The sequence below is a fragment of the Lissotriton helveticus genome, chromosome 10, assembly GCF_964261635.1.
Source record: "Lissotriton helveticus chromosome 10, aLisHel1.1, whole genome shotgun sequence".
Taxonomy (NCBI): Eukaryota; Metazoa; Chordata; class Amphibia; order Caudata; family Salamandridae; genus Lissotriton; species Lissotriton helveticus.
Genome location: NC_136071.1, coordinates 22992245 through 23012373, shown reverse-complemented (window position 1 = coordinate 23012373; position 20129 = coordinate 22992245). Strand labels below are relative to the sequence as shown.

The 20129-nt window shown below is 52.2% G+C and overlaps 1 protein-coding gene across 1 annotated transcript in view; it reads left to right on the top strand.

Annotated features, from left to right (window-relative positions):
* Positions 1 to 20129, top strand: part of NT5DC2 (5'-nucleotidase domain containing 2) — a 227397-nt gene that overhangs the window by 113071 nt on the left and 94197 nt on the right. Inside the window, exon 7 of the mRNA XM_078664596.1 lies at positions 8546 to 8606. Coding sequence (XP_078520722.1) covers positions 8546 to 8606 — 61 coding nt within the window. The remainder of the gene's footprint in view (positions 1 to 8545; positions 8607 to 20129) is intronic.

Genomic DNA, 20129 nt, shown 5'->3' with positions numbered 1-20129 from the left:
TCATGTTTGGGCCGCTCCTCACCCCTTGAGGTGACAGTGGCTCATGTCTGGGGCGCTCCTCGCCCCTTGTAGTGACAGTGGCTCATGTCTGAGGTGCTCGTCACCCCTTGTAGTGACTGGGGCGCTCCTCACCCCTTGTAGCGACAGTGGCTCATGTTTGGGCGCTCCTCGCCCCTTGTAGTGACAGTGGCTCATATCTGAAAGAAACAGGTTAGTATTAGATTCCTTACCTTAGAATATCCCCAGGCGTCAGTCTGGATCCGGAAACTTTTGCGTAGCAGTACCCCTGCGCGTCGGTAGGCGTCGTCTGCAGGCGTCCCCTGCGGCTCCTCGGCGTCGTGCGCCGTGATGACGTCGCTGGAGTATATAGACGCCGCCTCCGCGCGCTGACGTCAGTTCTTCTTCTTTTTTCCGCGCCAGTTAGCGCAGATCCGAAGAGCAGTACTCCGGTCTTTTGACCAAGTGTTTGTAAAACTAATTCTTTCTACGGTGCCGGTAGGATGCCTGGGTTTAAGAGTTGCGACGAGTGCGACCGCATGATGTCGGTCACCGACCACCATCGACTCTGCCTCCGGTGTCTGGGCGCGGACCACGACGTGGAGTCCTGCGTCGACTGTCGGGCCTTGACTGGAAAAGCTAGGCGGGAGCGGTCCCGCAAGCTTCTCGAGCTCCGGGTGTCGGCCCCGCGTCGAGAGCGGTCCCGGTCCGGTCGGAGGTCGAGGGAGCGGTCGAGGGAACGATCGCGGAGCCGCCATGGGCGCTCCGGGAGTCGCCACCATTCCTCCGGCTCGTCAGGTAAGCACAAGAAGTCGGGGCGTCGCCATCGCACCCCCGACGCCCGCGTGATGCGGCCGGGGGCTCGGGTGACCCCACCCCCGCGTGGGTCGCCGACGCCGTCTACCCCATACCCGTCGGTCCCTGGGGAAGGCGCGTCGCGTGAGGAGATCGAGGCCTTCCTCATTGCTATGAGGGCGAGGTCTTCTCCGGCGGGGCCTTCGGCGCCTGCGGGCCCGTCGGTCCCGTCTGGGGGCCCGAGCGGTTCGGGTGCTCCTGCCCCGGCGCCGCCGGCGGCTCCGGCCCCGGCGCCGCTGGTTCCCTCTGGTTCGTCGCCGGCTGGTCTCCCGGCCTCTCCGGCGTCGGTTCCTGTGGGCCAACCCGTGGTACCGCCCCCGCGTGGTGCAGCGACTCCGCCGTCGGCTCTGGCCGGCGTCGGGTCCCCGGCACCGACGCCGCGCGGCGCCACCCCCCTTTCCTCCCCGACTCCGGACGCGGAGTCGGACCGGCGTCGGCCGACGCCGGATCCGACGCCGATGGGGCCCGTTGACCCCGATGTCTATATCGTCGACCCAGAATATGGGTATGATGAAGATGAGTATGGAGAGGGTTGGGAGGGGTCTGAGGACCCTCTATCCCGTGCCTGCCAGTATGATGTGGACTGGGTAGGTGATCTGGGTGATGCCAGTGGCCTGGACGAGTCGCCCAACCCTGGGTTTGTCTCTCCGTCCCCTGTGGCGTCTGAGGCAGGTGCTGCCTATTCGGTGGTCCTGATGAGGGCTGCCAAGGCCTTGCACCTTGAGCTCCCCGTCGCGAAGGTCAAACCGAACATTCTGACCGAAGTGTTTAAACCGCAGTCATGCCCCCAGGAGCCTCTGCTGCCGTTTAATGAGGCCTTGTCGGATGTCCTTTTGGGCACCTGGTCCAGGCCCGCTTCTGGTGCGCCAGTTGACCGGAATGTCGCGAGGCGTCACCGTCCATGCTCGGACGACCCTGCCTTTTTATCCACCCATCCCTCCCCGGAGAGTCTGGTGATCCAGGCCTCCACTTCGCAGTCCGCATTTCCGTCGGCTCCGCCCGATAGGGAATCAAAGCGGTATGACCAATTTGGTAAAAAGGTCTTTTCCTCTTTGAGCGCTGGACTGCGGTCTTGTAATACCGCGTGCCTCTTGGGCCGCTACACCCACTCCCTGTGGGATACGGTCGAGGAGTGTCTGCCGCAATGTCCCCAGGAGGTGCGGGACAAGCTCACACGGGCCTTAGTTGAAGGCCGGGATGCGGCGCGGTACTCGATCCGTTGTGGTCTCGACACGACCGACTCGCTGGGACGGGCGATGTCCACAACGGTGGCGATTCGTCGCCATGCTTGGCTGAGATCTGCCAACTTCTCGCCAGACGTCCAAAATTCACTCATGGACATGCCATTTGATGGCAGTCGCCTGTTTGGTGACAAAGCGGACCACGCGCTGGAGCGCTTCAAGGACTCCAGGGTCACGGCCAAGTCCTTGGGTCTTTCGACCCAGCGCCAGCAGACGGGTTCGTTTCGGCCCTTTCGTGGCCAAGGGAGGGGAGGTCCCACACGTGCTGCCAGCCACGCGACGCAGAACGCTCCCCAGCGCGGTGGCGGCCGTGGTTTCCGCCGTGGTGGCGGTAGAGGCCAGCGGCGTGGTCAGTCCACGCCTCCCTCCGCTGCTGCATCCAAGCCTTCCTAGTCCGAGCTTTCGGGCTCACGTGACGCCAGTGGGTGGCAGGGTTCGCCATCACCACTCCCGCTGGCGCGCGATAACATCGGACAGGTGGGTGCTGCAGCTTGTCCGAAGGGGCTATGCCCTCCCCTTCGAGTCCACTCCTCCAGCCATGCCACCGCAGAACCACCGTGTGTCGGGGGACCACTTGACACTTCTGCAGGAGGAAGTTACGGCCCTCTTGGCCAAGGGGGCCATCGAGCGCGTTCCTGGGCCAGAAGTAGGGTGTGGTTGCTACTCCCACTACTTTCTGGTGCCCAAGAAGGACAAGGGAGGCCTGCGTCCTATCTTGGATCTACGGAACGTCAACGGCTTCCTCCGGAAGGAGAAGTTCAAGATGTTGACTTTGGCTCAGGTCTTGGCTGCTCTAGACCCACAAGACTGGATGGTAGCGTTGGACTTGCAGGATGCGTATTTTCACATCCCCGTCCTGCCGGCCCACCGGCGTTACCTGCGGTTCACGGTAGGCCACGAGCACTTTCAGTTTATCGTGCTCCCATTCGGCCTTACCAGCGCCCCACGGGTGTTCACGAAAGTGATGGCGGTGGTCGCAGCTCATCTGCGCCGGTTAGGGGTTTCAGTCTTCCCCTACCTCGACGACTGGCTGTTGAAGGCGGGCTCGCCCCAGACAGTCGTCCACCACCTTCAGATGACGGCAGACCTCCTGCACGAGCTGGGGTTTTCCATCAATGTGCCGAAATCACACCTGTGTCCCTCTCAAAAGCTCCTTTTCATCGGAGCGGTTCTCGACTCGGCGCAGTTTCGGGTTTATCCTCCGGAACGGCGGGTCCGGGATATTCAGGCTCTGATTCCCATCTTTCAGCCGTTATCCCGGGTTTCGGTCAGGTTGACGCTGCGGCTTCTGGGGCTGATGGCCTCCTGCATCCTTCTGGTGCATCACGCCAGATGGCGGATGCGGGCTCTGCAGTGGGACCTGAAGTTTCAGTGGGCCCAGCATCAGGGCAACCTATCCGACCATGTCCTGATCTCGGAGGGCACTGCGAGACAGTTGCAGTGGTGGCTTACGGACCGCGATTGGGTCAGGGGCAGATCCCTCTCCCTTCCCCAACCGGAGCACGTGGTTGTGACGGACGCGTCCCTCCAAGGCTGGGGTGGCCACTTGGGAGAGGCGGAGATCAGAGGCCTCTGGTCTCCGGCGGAATCCCGGCTCCATATCAACATGTTGGAGCTGCGGGCGATTCGCCTAGCACTGAAGGCATTCCTCCCCTTTGTCAACGGGAGTGTGGTGCAGGTGTTCACGGACAACACCACCGCCATGTGGTACTGCAACAAACAGGGCGGTGTGGGGTCGTGGACCCTTTGCCAGGAGGCTCTGCGCCTCTGGCAATGGCTGGAACGTCAGGGCGTGACTCTGACGGTTCAACACCTGGCAGGTTCTCTGAACGCCAGGGCGGACGAACTCAGCCGTCGGTGCTCGGTGGATCACGAATGGCGTCTGAACTCGGATGTGGCGAGAGGCCTCTTTCAGCAATGGGGAGAGCCTTGGTTAGATCTATTCGCCACAGAAGAGAACGCGCAATGTCATCAGTTCTGCGCGTTGGAGTTTCCAAGACGGCACTCGCTCGGCGACGCCTTTCGGCGCGAGTGGAGTTGCGGTCTGTTGTACGCCTTTCCGCCTATACCACTTCTGCCCAGAGTGCTGAAGAAGATCAGGCGCGACCGGGCCCAAGTTATCCTTGTGGCTCCGGACTGGGCTCGAAGGTACTGGTATCCCGAGCTACTCAGCATGACAGTCGGTCCCTCGATCCGCCTGCCCCTTCAGGAGGACCTTCTGTCGCAGCAGCAGGGGACGGTCCTCCACCCGAACCTGTCCAGTCTCCACCTCCATGCGTGGAGATTGAGCGGCGACAGTTGAGGCCATTTGACTTGCCTCCTGAAGTCTGTGATGTCATTCTGGCAGCCAGGCGTCCCTCCACAAAGTCGGTATACGCCTGCCGGTGGAACAGATTTGTGGCATGGTGCACAGCAAAGGCTGTGGATCCCCTTTCTGCCCCTCTGTCTGAGGTTCTCCTCTTCCTCCTTTCCCTTGCCCAGCAGGGCTCTGCTCTGGGCACTATCAAGGGCTATCTTTCTGCCCTTTCCGCCTTCTTGAGGCTACCTGATCAGCCATCTTTGTTCAAGTCCCCTATTGTGTTAAGATTCTTGAAGGGCATCACGCACATGTATCCTCCAACTCCGTTCGTGATGCCTCAGTGGGACTTGAACCTGGTTTTGACTTTCCTGATGTGTGCTCCCTTTGAGCCTCTTCATTCCTGTCCTCTCCGTCTTCTCACTTTAAAGACGGCCTTCCTGGTTGCCATCACCTCTGCCAGGAGAGTGAGTGAGCTCCAGGCCCTTTCTGTTAAACCTCCTTTCTTGTCTGTTCATCCTGACAAGGTGGTTCTTAGGACTAGACCTTCTTTCCTGCCCAAGGTAGTCTCTACTTTTCACATTGGGCAGTCCATCACCTTGCCCTCCTTCTTCCCGCATCCTTCAAAGGATGAAGAGCGGCTCCATCGTCTGGACCCAAAACGTGCGCTTTCATTTTACATGGATCGCACACGCCAGTTCCGGGTGGATGACCAACTGTTTGTTGGCTACGTGGGTGAGAAGAAGGGAAGGGCGGTACAGAAACGAACCATCTCTCGGTGGGTCGTCCTGTGCATCAAAGCATGCTACTCTTTGGCTCGGAAGGAGCCTCCTGTTGGGCTGAGGGCCCATTCCACTCGGGCTACGGCGGCTACTACTGCCCTGGGCCGGGGAGTCCCTTTGCAGGACATTTGCCAGGCGGCTACGTGGGCCTCGCTGCACACCTTTGCGAGGCACTACTGCCTGGACAGTCAAGTCCGGAGGGATGGCTTCTTTGGCCGTTCGGTCCTCCAGGACTTTCTGGTGTAGGTTGTATTGGTTCGCAGACCCACCACCGGGGTTGGTATTGCTGGGGTATCTATTCTAAGGTAAGGAATCTAATACTAACCTGTTTCTTTCAGATGAACAAGTTACTTACCTTCGGTAACGATATATCTGTAAGAAACAGTAGTTAGTATTAGATTCCTTACCGCCCCACCCATCCTCCCCGTTCTGCGAACTGATACCTAGGGTTAAGGACATCCCTTTCAGGGCCCTAGTTTCAAATGGCACCAGTGTTAGTTCTCACATGGCTCTGCGTGTTCTGGCGCGGAAAAGCTGTGTGCAAAGAACTGACGTCAGCGCGCGGAGGCGGCGTCTATATACTCCAGCGACGTCATCACAGCGCACGACGCCGACGACGCGGAGCCGCAGGGGACGCCTGCAGACGACACCTACCGACGCGCAGGGGTACTGCTACGCAAAAGTTTCCGGATCCAGACTGACGCCTGGGGATATTCTAAGGTAAGGAATCTAATACTAACTACTGTTTCTTACAGATATATCGTTACCGAAGGTAAGTAACTTGTTCGTCTGGGGCGCTCCTCGCCCCTTGTAGTGACAGTGGCTCATGTCTGGGGCGCTCCTCGCCCCTTTTAGTGACAGTGGCTCATGTCTGGGGCGCTCCTCGCCCCTTGTAGTGACAGTGGCTCATGTCTGGGGTGCCCCTTGTAGTGACTGGGGCGCTCCTCACCCCTTGTATAGACAGTGGCTCATGTTTGGGGCGCTCCTCGCCCCTTGTGGTGACAGTGACTCACGTCTGGGGCGCTCGTCACCCCTTGTAGTGACAGTGGCTCATGTCTGGGGTGCTAGTCACCCCTTGTAGTGACTGGGGCGCTCCTCACCCCTTGTATAGACAGTGGCTCATGTTTGGGCCGCTCCTCACCCCTTGAGGTGACAGTGGCTCATGTCTGGGGCGCTCCTCGCCCCTTGTAGTGACAGTGGCTCATGTCTGAGGTGCTCGTCACCCCTTGTAGTGACTGGGGCGCTCCTCACCCCTTGTAGCGACAGTGGCTCATGTTTGGGCGCTCCTCGCCCCTTGTGGTAACAGTGGCTCACGTCTGGGGCGCTCGTCACCCCTTGAGGTGACAATGGCTCATGTCTGGGGCGCTCCTCGCCCCTTGAGGTGACAGTGGCTTCTGTCTGGGGCGCTCCTCGCCCCTTGTAGCGACAGTGGCTCATGTCTGGGGCACTCCTCACCGCTTGTAGCGACAGTGGCTCGTGTCTGGGGCGCTCCTCACCCGTTGTAGTGACAGTGGCTCATGTCTGGGGCGCTCCTCACCCCTTGAGGTGACAGTGGCTCATGTCTGGGGCGTTCCTCACCCCTTGTAGTGACAGTGGCTCACGTCTGGGGTGCCCTTGTAGTGACAGTGGCTCATGTCTAGGCCACTCCTCGCCCCTTGTACTGACAGTGGCTCATGTCTGGGGCGCTCCTCGCCCCTTGCAGTGGCTCATGTCTGGGGTTCTCTGATGCTGCAGCAATCTATCCCTTCCCGTGCTCTGATGATGCAGCAAGCTGTCCCTTCACATGCTTGACCAGTGTTTACTGGAGTGTAGATACTGCAGGAAGCTGTCCCTTCACATGCTCTGATAGTACAGCTAGCTTTCCCTTCACTTGTCCTGATACCTCAGCTAGCTGTCCCTTCACACACTGATACCTCAGCTAGCTGTCCCTTCACATGCTCAGATACTACAACTAGCTTTCCCTTCACTTGTCCTGATACCTCAGCTAGCTTTCCCTTCACTTGTCCTGATACCTCAGCTAGCTTTCCCTTCACTTGTCCTGATACCTCAGCTAGCTGTCCCTTCACATGCTCTGATACTACAGCTAGCTGTCCCTTCACATGCTCTGATACTACAGCTAGCTGTCCCTTCACATGCTCTGATACTGCAGCAAGCTGTCCCTTCACATGCTCTGATACTGCAGCAAGCTGTCCCTTCACATGCTCTGATACCTCACCTTCACATGCTCTGATACTACAGCTAGCTGTCCCTTCACACGCTCTGATACCTCAGCTAGCTGTCCCTTCACTTGTCCTGATACCTCAGCTAGCTGTCCCTTCACATGCTCTGATACTACAACTAGCTGTCCCTTCACATGCTCTGATACCTCAGCTAGCTGTCCCTTCGCACGCTCTGATACCTCAGCTAGCTGTCCCTTCACATGCTGATACTACAGCTAGCTTTCCCTTCACTTGTCCTGATGCTGCAGCAAGCTGTCCCTTCACGTGCTCTGATACTGCAGCAAGCTGTCCCTTCACGTGCTCTGATACTGCAGCAAACTGTCCCTTCACGTGCTCTGATACTGCAGCTAGCTGTCCCTTCACATGCTCTGATACTGCAGCAAACTGTCCCTTCACGTGCTCTGATACTGCAGCAAGCTGTCCCTTTACATGCTCTGATACTGGAGCTGGCTGTCACTTCACGTGCCCTGATGCTGCAGCAAGCTGTCCCTTCACGTGCTCTGATACTGCAGCAAGCTGTCCCTTTACATGCTCTGATACTGGAGCTGGCTGTCACTTCACGTGCCCTGATGCTGCAGCAAGCTGTCCCTTCACGTGCTCTGATACTGCAGCAAGCTGTCCCTTTACATGCTCTGATACTGGAGCTGGCTGTCACTTCACGTGCCCTGATGCTGCAGCAAGCTGTTCCTTCACGTGCTTGTCCAGTGTTTATTGGGGGTGCTCTGATGCTGCAGCAAGCTGTCCCTTCACATGCTCTGATGCTGCAGCTAGCTGTCACTTCACGTGCCCTGATGCTGTAGCAAACTGTCCCTTCATGTGCTTGTCCCGTGTTTACTGGGGTGCTCTGATACTGAAGCAAGCTGTCCCTTCACATGCTCTGATGATGCAGCAAGCTGTCCCTTATCATGCTTGACCAGTGTTTACTGGGGTGTAGATACTAAAGCAAGCTTTTCCTTCTAGTGCTTTTCCTGTGTTTACTAGGGTGCAGCTACTTCTGGTCAGACCACCTTCTCTAGTGCGCGTTTGTCATTCTGCTAATCTAGTAGCAGTCATGTATGCATACATTAGTTAAATGTATTCGACCACAGTGCAGCAGTGAGTGACTCGCCACCACAAGAGGTGCATGAATAACTCTGTCCATCCTTTTCTGCCTAGGACGCCATCCGAGACGTGCACGTCAAAGGCTTCATGTACCAGTGGATCATGCAGGATCTGGGTGAGTAGTTCGCACAGGGGGATCCTTTCTGCTGCCCTTCTTTTCAATTCCTTGAAATCAGGCCTACGTTTGATCAGTCTCATGTGACCATCCCGGCAGATGGAAGAGCGCCGCTGAGTAGTTTGTACCTACTCTGGGAGTGTTCCACAGGTGCTGTGTAGTATTGCACTCTTTGCTCCTACTGTGTACAAGTCTCTGGTTTCAGTTGAAACTATTAAGTATGTAATAACTAAGAAAGTAGTGGCTATACATTTTCCTGCTATCTTGATTTATCCTTTTAATATTGAAATGGACGAGACAAGTGACTGGGAGTAAGGTTTGGTGTCTGGAGAAGCCTCGCTGTAGGTGCTTCATGGCTACAAAGGAGTATTTTGTGTCCTTGTACCCTGGATGAGGCCGGAGCATGTGTAGATTATAGTATCTCCCGCTTACAATTTCGCATGTTTGACCTTTAAATCTAAGTGAGAAGTTTCCCCTGTCTTCTTTGCTTGTTGTTTTTTTCTGCCGAACAAGCTTGTGAGATAAGTGAATCGTCTTAAAACTCTTAATCTCCAAATGGAAGCTTGTTTCACCATACAAGATTATGTGTAACTGTCCCCCGAAACCCTGCTTTTTTTGGCACAATGCTGTTTAGGAAAGGTCATTCGTTTTCAAAGAGTTAAATATAGTGCCAAGTTTGGAAAGAAGATTTGGTCATCCAAACAGGCTGGGTTATATTATGATGATTTTTAAAGCACGCGTATACCCACAAATGTCTTGGAGCTTCTTGCATGGCCCCAGGACTCTGGGCCTCAGGGCTCCCCTCCTGGCAAATTGACCCTCTCACCTGGAGTATGATCTGTATAAAATGGGTGGTGAAGGCATCCCAGAGTCCTTAAAAACCACCCAGATGAGTTTATTTTTCCTTCTGGTTATGGTACTTGATAAAGTAGATGGGTCATTCCTAAAAGGTAGCACCCATTTGCGTTTATTTCAACTTAACATCCTCCTACTCTGGTTTAAGACTCTCCAAGGGTGAGGGTTACCAGGTCCCAGGTGTACCCCCACTACCTGACATGAGAAGTCGCTGTGTAGCATTCTCTCAACCCCTTGTTTGCATGAGGAGTGCGTGCAGTTCGTGTGTAGTTCAGTTTTGGGACAGAGGATGCTTGCCAGGTGTTCAGGACACCTCTTGCAGCATTGCTGGGAGTTTAGAGACCTATCTCTGGAGTCTGCCAGCACCTCCGCAGCATCTGCCGCCACATCCAGTGAAGGGAATACAGCGTTGGGGAGTGCCCGCTTCTGTCTCATACATGGAGAAGACACCAAGAGTGTTCCCAGTAGACTGGCATCTAAATGTAGTGGTGAGAGGTTCTTGGGTCGGTTCCGCTCGATGGTCAGTGCGCAGAAGAATGTGAATGATGGTAACTGGGAGCCCCTTTCTGAATCAGGGGGTGCGCAAAAAAAAAACAGCCACGCCGATCCACTCTGAATGAGATGTGGAGGTGGTTACTTTGCATGAAGGCACAGAAGGAAGGTACAGGGTGGGGGCTTGTGTGCAATTAACCCGGAAGCGTGGGGGATATGGTCCCGTTGGGTAATAAAGTGGGAGCCTTGCTACATATGGTTGGTAAGTGTTCAGTGTGGAGGGGGTGGTTGTGGTGCTGAGTGGAGTGTTGGTCGGGAGAGTAAGCGTGTTCAGACATACTTCTGTGTGGATGTGGAGGGGGTGGTCGTGGTGAGGTACTTGCCCTTGTGTAACTTTAAAGCTGCTGAGTGGGGTGTTGGTCAGTAGTGTAAGTGTTGAATATCTCTTCTTGTTCCTTCTGAGAATCCCTGTGGCTGCTGGGCTTAAGCTGAATACAGTAATCCGCACCTTGAGTCCAAGCGCTGCCAGGATTCTTTTTCTCCCAGCTGGATTCTTCTTAAACCAGTGTATTAGCTGCAGAAATCCTTATTGCTGTAGGAAACGGCTCTGGCCTCCTGGACACATGCTGTGGCCTTCAGAAGCATACTTTGTTTTGTCACATGGGACTTGGAGCTTTTTTCAGGTCTCGGCTGTCGAAAGCAGCGCATGCGCGGCTCTCGGCATTCGAGAGCTTCTTGGAATCAATGCAGATTCCAAAGCTCTCTGAGGCAGAGTTGAAGCCCCGCCCATCTTTTTAATTGGCCAGCGTCATCTTTAATGCAAAACGCTGGCTTGTGATTGTAAAGGAGGCTTCTTAGTCCCTCCTTGTTGCCGCCTTGTCTCCTTTTGGCCACGCCCACCTGGATTTGATCTTATACCGGCGGCGTGACTCTCCCTCATTAGGTGGTACGCACTTTTTTCTTCACATTCGGATCCCTGATTTCTTCACATTCGGATCCCTGATTTTGCAAGACGTGTAGCTTGTCACTACGTCAACAGTCAGTCACTGTAATCCGCGCTGGAGTCCGTGATGGTTTGTTGTCGTGAACGCTGGAGCATGACTGTAACCTCGTAAACGACAGGGAAGTAAAGGTGGCCTTTAGTGCCTTGAAGTCCCCACAGTAACAGTCCGTCAAACATCTGGCACGTCCTTTTCCCATTTCCACCGCCTGGTGTACTTGCACTCGGTGCGCGTGTTAATCTCTTCCATCTTCTTGTTCGTTCCCCTGTTTCGCTCTAACTCCAGTCTGTTGCGTAGGTCGAATAGCTGCGGCACTCATGTGGCTGTTCAGGACAATGGAGTTCTTGCGCTGCTCAGAACTGGTTTCAGCGTAGTACTGCGCGTAGCTTGAGCCCAAGCGCTGATCTCCGAGGCATGCAAGGCTGAGCCAGCAGCGTGAAAATCAACAACTTTTAGCAGGGAAAAAGTTCAGAAAAGCAGCAGGTGAGATGTTTTAACTGTTCCACGATACATGTGCTATCAACAGTGAACGCACCATGGTTTAAGTTCCAGTGGGATGATGTCTAATGTTTCATATACATAATGGTCCCCGGTGTTTATGCAGTGAGTTTCTATACCGGGGAGGGGCCTGAATGTATGTGCATGAAAATGAAGTGTGTGGTGGGGTGTTGAGTTAATTTCAAAGCAGATTTTCGTGTCACCGTAAGAAAACTGTGTAACTTGTTTTCTTCTCCTTTCCCTTGTCTTTCTCTCGCTTTCCTTGTCTCGCGTATCTCTCTCCATGTCTACCTCGTTACATCTATCCATGTCTCTCCCGCTCTCTTCCCATTTGTTCATATGTTGTCATATGCCAATCTTTCTCCCTACTTCATTCGTTTTCCGTACATCTAGCCCTCAAACCAAATTCCTGTCTCCCTGTCCCACCTCCTTTTTATCTGCCAACCTCTCGCCCCACCACTTCCTCTCTTTTTCATTCTGTTTACCCCCCCCCCCCCCTCTCTCTCTCTCTCTCTCTCTCCATCCGTCCACCCTCCCTCACCCGGCCCTCCCTGTCCTCTCTATCCCTTCCATGTAAGGGGGTGTGGTCCAACAATATTGTCGGAATATTATCTGTCATTAATATTGGGTTCCAAATATAATTTACCAAAATCTCACCCCATTTGAGTTAATAGAAATTCTACACCCATTGGGACAATATTTCTGTACACCATATTTAGGATATAATGTCAGACAATATTCCCCTCAGTGACATGCAATCATGAAGGGTAGAGCTGTGCCTGTGTCCAAAAATGCCCAAAAAACGTTTGCCGACTTTACTCCTAATTGTTTCCAGCAAAAGTAGCAATCAAATGCAAAAACAGACTTGAATGGGTATTAGTATTGGTTGTGTTTTTTTCTTTCCATAATATATTTTATTGAATTTCTGCCATGACATTGGGGTGTTTTTATGGTGTGGCTTGCCAGCACAGTTGCAGACAGACAATTGTTATGCTATAATAATTTACACTGCTCATGGTTGCCCAGACAAGTGCTTCCTAGCGCATCAGAAGCACCAGTCACTAAAACAGGTTCTCCCGCCTAGATCAGCCAAGTCTTCAACTGTTTTCTGAAACTGAGATGATTAGAGACGTTGCTTAGGTAAATGGGGAACTTTATTCCAGAGTCTGGGAGCCAAGATGCGGCATTACCTACCTCCCTGTCTAGCCGGCTTGAAGCGTAGACGAGCAGCTAGGTTGAGATCAGCGGATCTTAACATTCTAGTTGGGCGGTAATGGTGGAGCAGAAGAGAACTGGCTGTCTCGCTTTTTATTAAGTTTAAAGCCATTTGCTTTGCTAATGGTATTGTATTCTAGCTTTGCATTATTTAGTGTATATTTGGGATATGGTGTAGTTGTATGTTAAAAATGTTTGTTAGCTGTGTAGTAGATTAAAGCATAGCGTTGGTAGGAAAAGAGCAGTGTTTCAGACTTGGGAGGTGAATGAATAGAAGAATAGTAGATGTGTTAATTGTGTATAGTGAAGATTACAATAGCAAAAGGCACACAAGGGCGCGGGAAGAGCAAATATATACAAATATATGCACATATCACAAATATACACTAAATAATGCAAAGCTACAATTCAATACCATTAGCAAATTAAAAGGCTTTAACTTAATCAAAGGCGAGACCTATTGCATTTTTAATGCTTGTTCTGTTCAGGATGCTGGCAGCGTGTGCTACCGAGGCACATGGTCGATGGAAGCGGCTGATCGGAGTGAAGGCTGGTGTGTGTGTATTTCAGAGCTCTGCACCATGTTGCCTACCTTTGCATGGCTTGCTTACTGGTGAAGGGATGTGTTTTCTTGGAGTAACAATTCCTTATAACCATTGGCCGTATACCACCCCAGCCCAAAGCGAGGAATGGTTCCGAATAGCCAAACGACTGGCTTGGGTGGTGGGAGAGGTGATCCAACGATAAGTCTTTGCAGCAGAAAACAAAACCCATTGGCCTCTCTCAGAGTAGGAGCGGAATCCATTCAAGGAAAGGACGGGTGTTTCGAGTGGAAGGGCAACTTGTGCCTATAGAACTGGTGTGGCAGGCATGAGGGTAGGGGAACGGTGGTGTATGTAGTGTGTTTGGGGATGGATGTAGAGTATGATGGGGCGAGTTTAAGCTTCCCTGATGGGATTATGCTAGTTTTCAAAGGAACCTACTGTTAAAAAGGAAACAAGCCTCCTTCTCCAGCGTGGTATCTTCATTAGTCCTTGAACTGGCTGCCTCTTGAAGCCAGAATACAGCTGAAAATTGCCAGCATGTTGCACAAGGCTATACACCTGAAATCACCCAGCTACCTCACTCATAAGTTGACAATGTCCGGTGGGTCCAGAGCTACCAGGAGCACAAACAATCTTCTGTTGAAACCGCAAAGATTCCGGAAGGAAAAAACTTACAAACGCTCCTTCTCTGGAATGGCGCCCAGGATCTGGAACGCACTTCCTCCTGAAACGAGGCTCATCTCTTCCTCCCTTCTTTTTAAGAAAGAAGTCAAAAGTATCCTTATGGCTAAATACACTTGAACAACTCGTGTGATCTACATTGCGAACAGTATTATCTGTATTCTGTTATGATATAGCCTATATATTCCTATGTACGTGTGTCTGGACTTATATTAGTCTAAAGTGCTTAGATCCTTGCTCCCTCATATCAGTTTTTTATCGATTTCGGTATTATTCACAATGTTTTGATGGCCTACGCTCCAACTAGGCCGTGCTACCTCATACCTGTACTTTACGTAATTTTTCTTTTTTTTGCTATGTACATGAACTTGATGATCTACCTCCCTACTATGCCCCCTTGTTCCCTTACCCTTCCACCTGCCTGTGTAAAGCGCTCTGTTATCTGCAAAGATCTTGTTCGCGCTATATAAAACTCTCAAAATAAATAAATAAATAAAATTAGTGGTCAATTATGTTCATGTTACTCCTTGTAAGAGCATCCTGGGGCATTTGTAACTTAAAGAGGCATGTTTTCTGCATTTTTTGTTTTGGTTTTAATTGTTTTGTTGTAAACTTTTACATCCCTGTGGCAGTCTAGACTACAAAGACTTTGGGTACTCCTCCAGGGTGGGGATAGCACGCTTCCATGTCCTTCATAGAATGGCCCTTTTACACATGGGTTGTGGAAGGCAACATTCTTACCTGGTGACCGTATTGAGCATCTTGGATGGCCTACCCACCAGCAACACTGAATGACTCGCTGTGGACCCATTGATCACACACAAATGGAATATTGAGCCCAGTCTGTGCGTACAAGGTATCTTTCACCGTGGACCCTGCCGACACCAGTGAAGGCTGGCACGCTGCAGTGGAGTGCACTGCCAGCCATACAGGGATCTTTCACCGTGGACCCTGCCGACACCAGTGAAGGCGATCACTCTGCAGTGGAGTGCACTGCCAACCATACAGGTATCTTTCACCGTGGACCCTGCCGACACCAGTGAAGGCGATCACTCTGCAGTGGAGTGCACTGCCAACCACACAGGTATCTTTCACCGTGGACCCTGCCGACACCAGTGAGGGCGATCACTCTGCAGTGGAGTGCACTGCCAACCATACAGGGATCTTTCACCGTGGACCCTGCCGACACCAGTGAAGGCGATCACTCTGCAGTGGAGTGCACTGCCAACCATACAGGTATCTTTCACCGTGGACCCTGCCGACACCAGTGAAGGCTGGCACGCTGCAGTGGAGTGCACTGCCAGCCATACAGGGATCTTTCACCGTGGACCCTGCCGACACCAGTGAAGGCGATCACTCTGCAGTGGAGTGCACTGCCAACCATACAGGTATCTTTCACCGTGGACCCTGCCGACACCAGTGAAGGCTGGCACGCTGCAGTGGAGTGCACTGCCAGCCATACAGGGATCTTTCACCGTGGACCCTGCCGACACCAGTGAAGGCGATCACTCTGCAGTGGAGTGCACTGCCAGCCATACAGGGATCTTTCACCGTGGACCCTGCCGACACCAGTGAAGGCGATCACTCTGCAGTGGAGTGCACTGCCAGCCATACAGGGATCTTTCACCGTGGACCCTGCCGACACCAGTTAAGGTGATCACTCTGCAGTGGAGTGCACTGCCAACCATACAGGTATCTTTCACCGTGGACCCTGCCGACACCAGTGAAGGCTGGCACGCTGCAGTGGAGTGCACTGCCAGCCATACAGAGGGAGAGGTGTGGCGCCGCGGCCAGGGCGACTGACGCTGGATTCTGGGGATCAGGGTTCGATCCCCGGCTCCGGCGGCAGGTTAGCCCAGCACCATGTGACTCTGGGCAATAGCTTGCTTAATCTTCCCGACGGCCCCCAGCGCCTAGAGACCCTTACGGGTGATTGTGCGCGTTACAAATGTGGATTATTATTATTATTATACAGGGATCTTTCACCGTGGACCCTGCCGACACCAGTGAAGGCGATCACTCTGCAGTGGAGTGCACTGCCAACCATACAGGTATCTTTCACCGTGGACACTGCCGACACCAGTGAAGGCAATCTCTCCTGCGGTGGAGTGCACTGCCAGCCAGCCATACAGGGTATCGTTCACCAGTTACACTGCCGACACCAGTGAAGGCTGGCACGCTGCCGTGGAGTGCACTGCCAGCCATACAGGGATCTTTCACCGTGGACCCTGCCGACACTAGTCAAGGCAATCTCTCCTGCAGTGGAGTGCACTGCCAACCATCCTCATTTGTAGGACACTTACAAAGGTAGAAAAAGATTCAGCCCTATCAACTGCCTCGTTTAACATTAGCAGTGTGACCATCATCTTGCTGTCGCTGCATTGTCGGACTGCAAATACCTGGCACCAAACCACGGACTGGTTGAGCCTGAAACGAGTCCTGGGGTGAACTTTCGCCCTTACACGCTCCCGCATTACAGCTCTCTTGCAAGAGATCATACACCAGTGCACTGTACGATTGGCTGCCCCATATCTGGTGCTCTGTTGCAGCACTGTGCAGGCACTAGAATGAGCGGGCAGTCTAGGCTGATGTGTAACTCATCTTTGTACCCGGTTCTCTGTACCCCTAAATGGAGACGCAGCCCACAGGACTTTCTCGGCGCTGATAATCAAGCCCTGAATTCTCCATGCCAACCGCTCCAGAAGATCCTTTGAGTGGCAGATGAAGGTCTCCTGATGGACTCCAGAGAAGAAATTTTATTTAGGGAAGGATTCTAGAATTCCAGGGAACCTCATGTTGAGCTGGAAACCTGCCTGGAGCATCTAAACGAGAGATGAAGGAATAACTGCTGACCCTTGTCTGACCTCCACAGTTAGCCTTTGGAAGAACCCTTTCGAGTGGGAGGAGCTTTGCTCTGGCCCTCAGTGCAGAGGGCGTGGGATGCAACCTCCGCAACTTAACTCCCACTTTATCTCACACCTGTACATCGAGTGGAAAACCTACGCAGCTAAGAGAGTGCGCTGCTGTGCCTGGAGCTAGAGATGAGCTCCCGGGGATCGCCATCGCTGCTGAAGTGCTCATGTATTTTATTTTATTTTATTTATTTATTTATTCAAAGTTTTATATAGCGCGAACAAGATCCTTACAGATATCAGAGCGCTTCACAATGAAAGGGTAGGGGCAATAGGAATGAACAGAGGTAATGGGAGCAATGTAGTAGTCACTAACATGAAAGGAAAATAAAAACATACATAAAACATATCAATATACAGTACGGTAAACAAGTAATATAAGACGGCACAAGTCATTGATCCCAATACAGAGGTGTTCAGATACACCTTGGGTGAATGGAAGGCTTATACCAGTGTTTTAATATAGAGAGAGAACTGAGTGGGGGCATCGGGAGGGTGAATCAGTGACCCAGCGTGTATCATATATTGGTCGGTAGTGAGAAGAAAGTAGCGCAGTAGTGTCTCCTTCAAGTAGAGGTAAAGTGCCAAAGGACAAGGTGAGCATTGACACAAGGCAATGCAGAGTCTCTGATCCAGCACCTATGAAGTTCAGGAGATCTTGGCCAGAAGGATGGTTTTCACCTCTTTCTTTAAGAGTGCAGTGGAGGAGATGCGCCTGGTTTCAGGAGGGAGCGCATTCCAGATCCTGGGTGCCATACCTGAGAAGGAGCGCTTGTAAGTTTTCTCTTTCCGGAATCTGCGGGGTTTCAGGAGTAGATTTTTTGAGCTTCTATTGGATCTCGAACCTCCTGATATAGACAACTTTTGAGCGAGGTAGTTGGGTGCATTGTGGTGCACGGCCGCGTGTGTCATAACTGCAATTTTTAGTTGTATTCTGGCTTCAAAAGGCAGCCATTTTAGGGACTTTAAGTCTGGGGAAATATGCGAATGTTTTCTTGAGCCAGTAATGAGTCTTGCGGCAGCGTTCAGAGAGGCTCTTAAGGGTGCTGTTGTGGATAGCGGGAGGCCGCTGAGGGCCACAATTCCGTAGTCTATTCGAGGGATGACTAACGCTTGTACAGCTGTTTGGAAGTCTTCAGCAGGGAGGAAGGGTTTAATTTTCCTCAGTGTATTGATTTGGAAGTTAGCTGCTTTTGTGGCTTTGCTGACGTGCTGCTGCATGTTGAGCTTGGCGTCCAGTGTGATGCCTAGGGATTTCGCTGAGTCCACGATGGTGGGTTGGACATTGAATGCTGTTAGGTTGTTGAGCCATGTTTGGGTGGTGGAGATTTTCGCCGGGGCTGAGATGAGAAGGAACTCAGTTTTCAGAGCATTTAGTTTGAGGTGATTATCGGCTAGCCAAGATTGAGTGTTGATAAGCGTGGAATTCAGATGTTTGATATCATCCGGAGATTGAAGCTTTAGGTACAGTTGTGTGTCATCGGCGTACATATGGAATTGGACATTGGAAGCTTGGAGCAAGGTGGCGAGCGGTTCCATGACGAGGTTGAACAATGTGGGGGAGAGGGAGGATCCTTGTGGAACACCTAGCTCTGCAGGCACAGGTGAAGATAGCACATTGTCGATCTTGAACTTCTGGGACCGGTTGTGAAGGAAGGACGAAAACCATTTGAGAACAGTTCCTGATAGACCCATTCTAGTGCTTAGCAGCTCCAGCAAGTTCTCATGTTTGACCGTGTCAAATGCTGACGAGAGGTCAAGAAGGATGAGGAGGCAGGACTCATTGCGATCAAGAATTTGGAGGGCGTCATCAATTATGTGTGTCATAGCTGTTTCCGTGCTATGTTTCGCTCGGAAGCCTGATTGATGAGAGTTGAGGAGGTCAAATTGGTCAATGTGTTTTGTTAGTTGGAGTTGGACACATTTCTCCAGCAGTTTGGCCAGGGTGGGGATATTGGTGATGGGCCGGTAATTGTTTAGGTCAGACGGATCAGCTGTAGGTTTCTTGAGTATAGGCGTGACTTGTCCCACCTTGAGGGAGTCTGGAATGAGACCTTGTTGCAGGGAGCTGTTGATGATTTTGGTCCAGAGAGGGAGGAGCAAGGGGATGAAGTCTTTTACAGCATTAGCAGGTAGAGGGTCTGTGAGGTGATTAGAGGGCTTCAAGGTGCAGAGCAGTTTGTGTATTGTTTCTTCCGAGTAGGTATCGAAGTACAGCCAAGATGCCATGTTTTTAGGTTGAGTGTCAGCCATTCTGGTGTGGTTGGGGAATCGGCTTACATCCAAGATGAGGTCATTTCTTATGTTGTCAGTCTTTAGCTTAAAGAAAGCAGAGAAGTCCTCACAGTGTGGGGTGTCGCTTGTTGTGCTATTTGATTGTAAGGGTTGTGCCTTTGTTTGGGTCTTGATTAGTTCGAACAGTTTTCTTGGCCTGTTTTTGCTTGGTCCAACTGGCGGCTGAAGAAGTCCAACTTTGTGCGCTTTATTTTCCTGAAGTAGGCATTTCTCTTGTTTTTAAGCCTTTTGAGGTGCAGTGCTGAAGGGTCCGATCTCCAGGTGCGCTCTGCCATTCGCATCGAACGCCTGTCGTCATTGAGTCTGTCGTCATACCAGGGGTTAGAAGTTTTGGTGGAGACTCTCTTCAGTTGCAGTGGGGCGACTTCATTGACTAATGTATTCATAGATTCAAGGTAGTGGTCAGTCAGTGATTGGACATCCGAGGCACCTGAAGGGGGAAGGAGGAGATTGCCGATGTGGGGAGGCAGAGTGGAGGGGTTGAGATTCTTCATGTCCCTTTTCCATGTTTTGGATTTGATTGGTTGAGCCGGGTTAGGTTTAACTTTTTCATTGATAAAGAAGGTGATAATGTGGTGATCTGACCAGTCGCAGGGTAGAATCGTCTCTAGTTGTGTAGAGTTCTCTTTGGCAATGATGAGATCAAGTATCGAGCCTTTGTCGTGTGTGGTCTATCGCATATTTGGGTAAGGTCGAGCGCATTAAGGAAAGTTTTGAGACTATTCACCACTGTGTCTTTCTGATCGTTCCAGTGGAGATTGAAGTCACCCAGGTAGATTTGGGTGGTCTGCCGACCGGCATTGGAAGTGATCATGTCCATGAGTTGTTGGGTGAATATGAGATTGTCACCAGGCGGGTGATAAATGAGATGTAAAGCACAAACTTGTTTTCCCTCGCTGGTGATGTCGAGGCAGAGGAGTTCACAGGAGGAGAGGGAGGGGGAGGTGACTTTAGTAACGGAGAGGTTGCCCCTAAAAATGCATGCAATTTCCCCGCCCGTCTTGTCTGAAGACCTGTCTAGCCTAATGA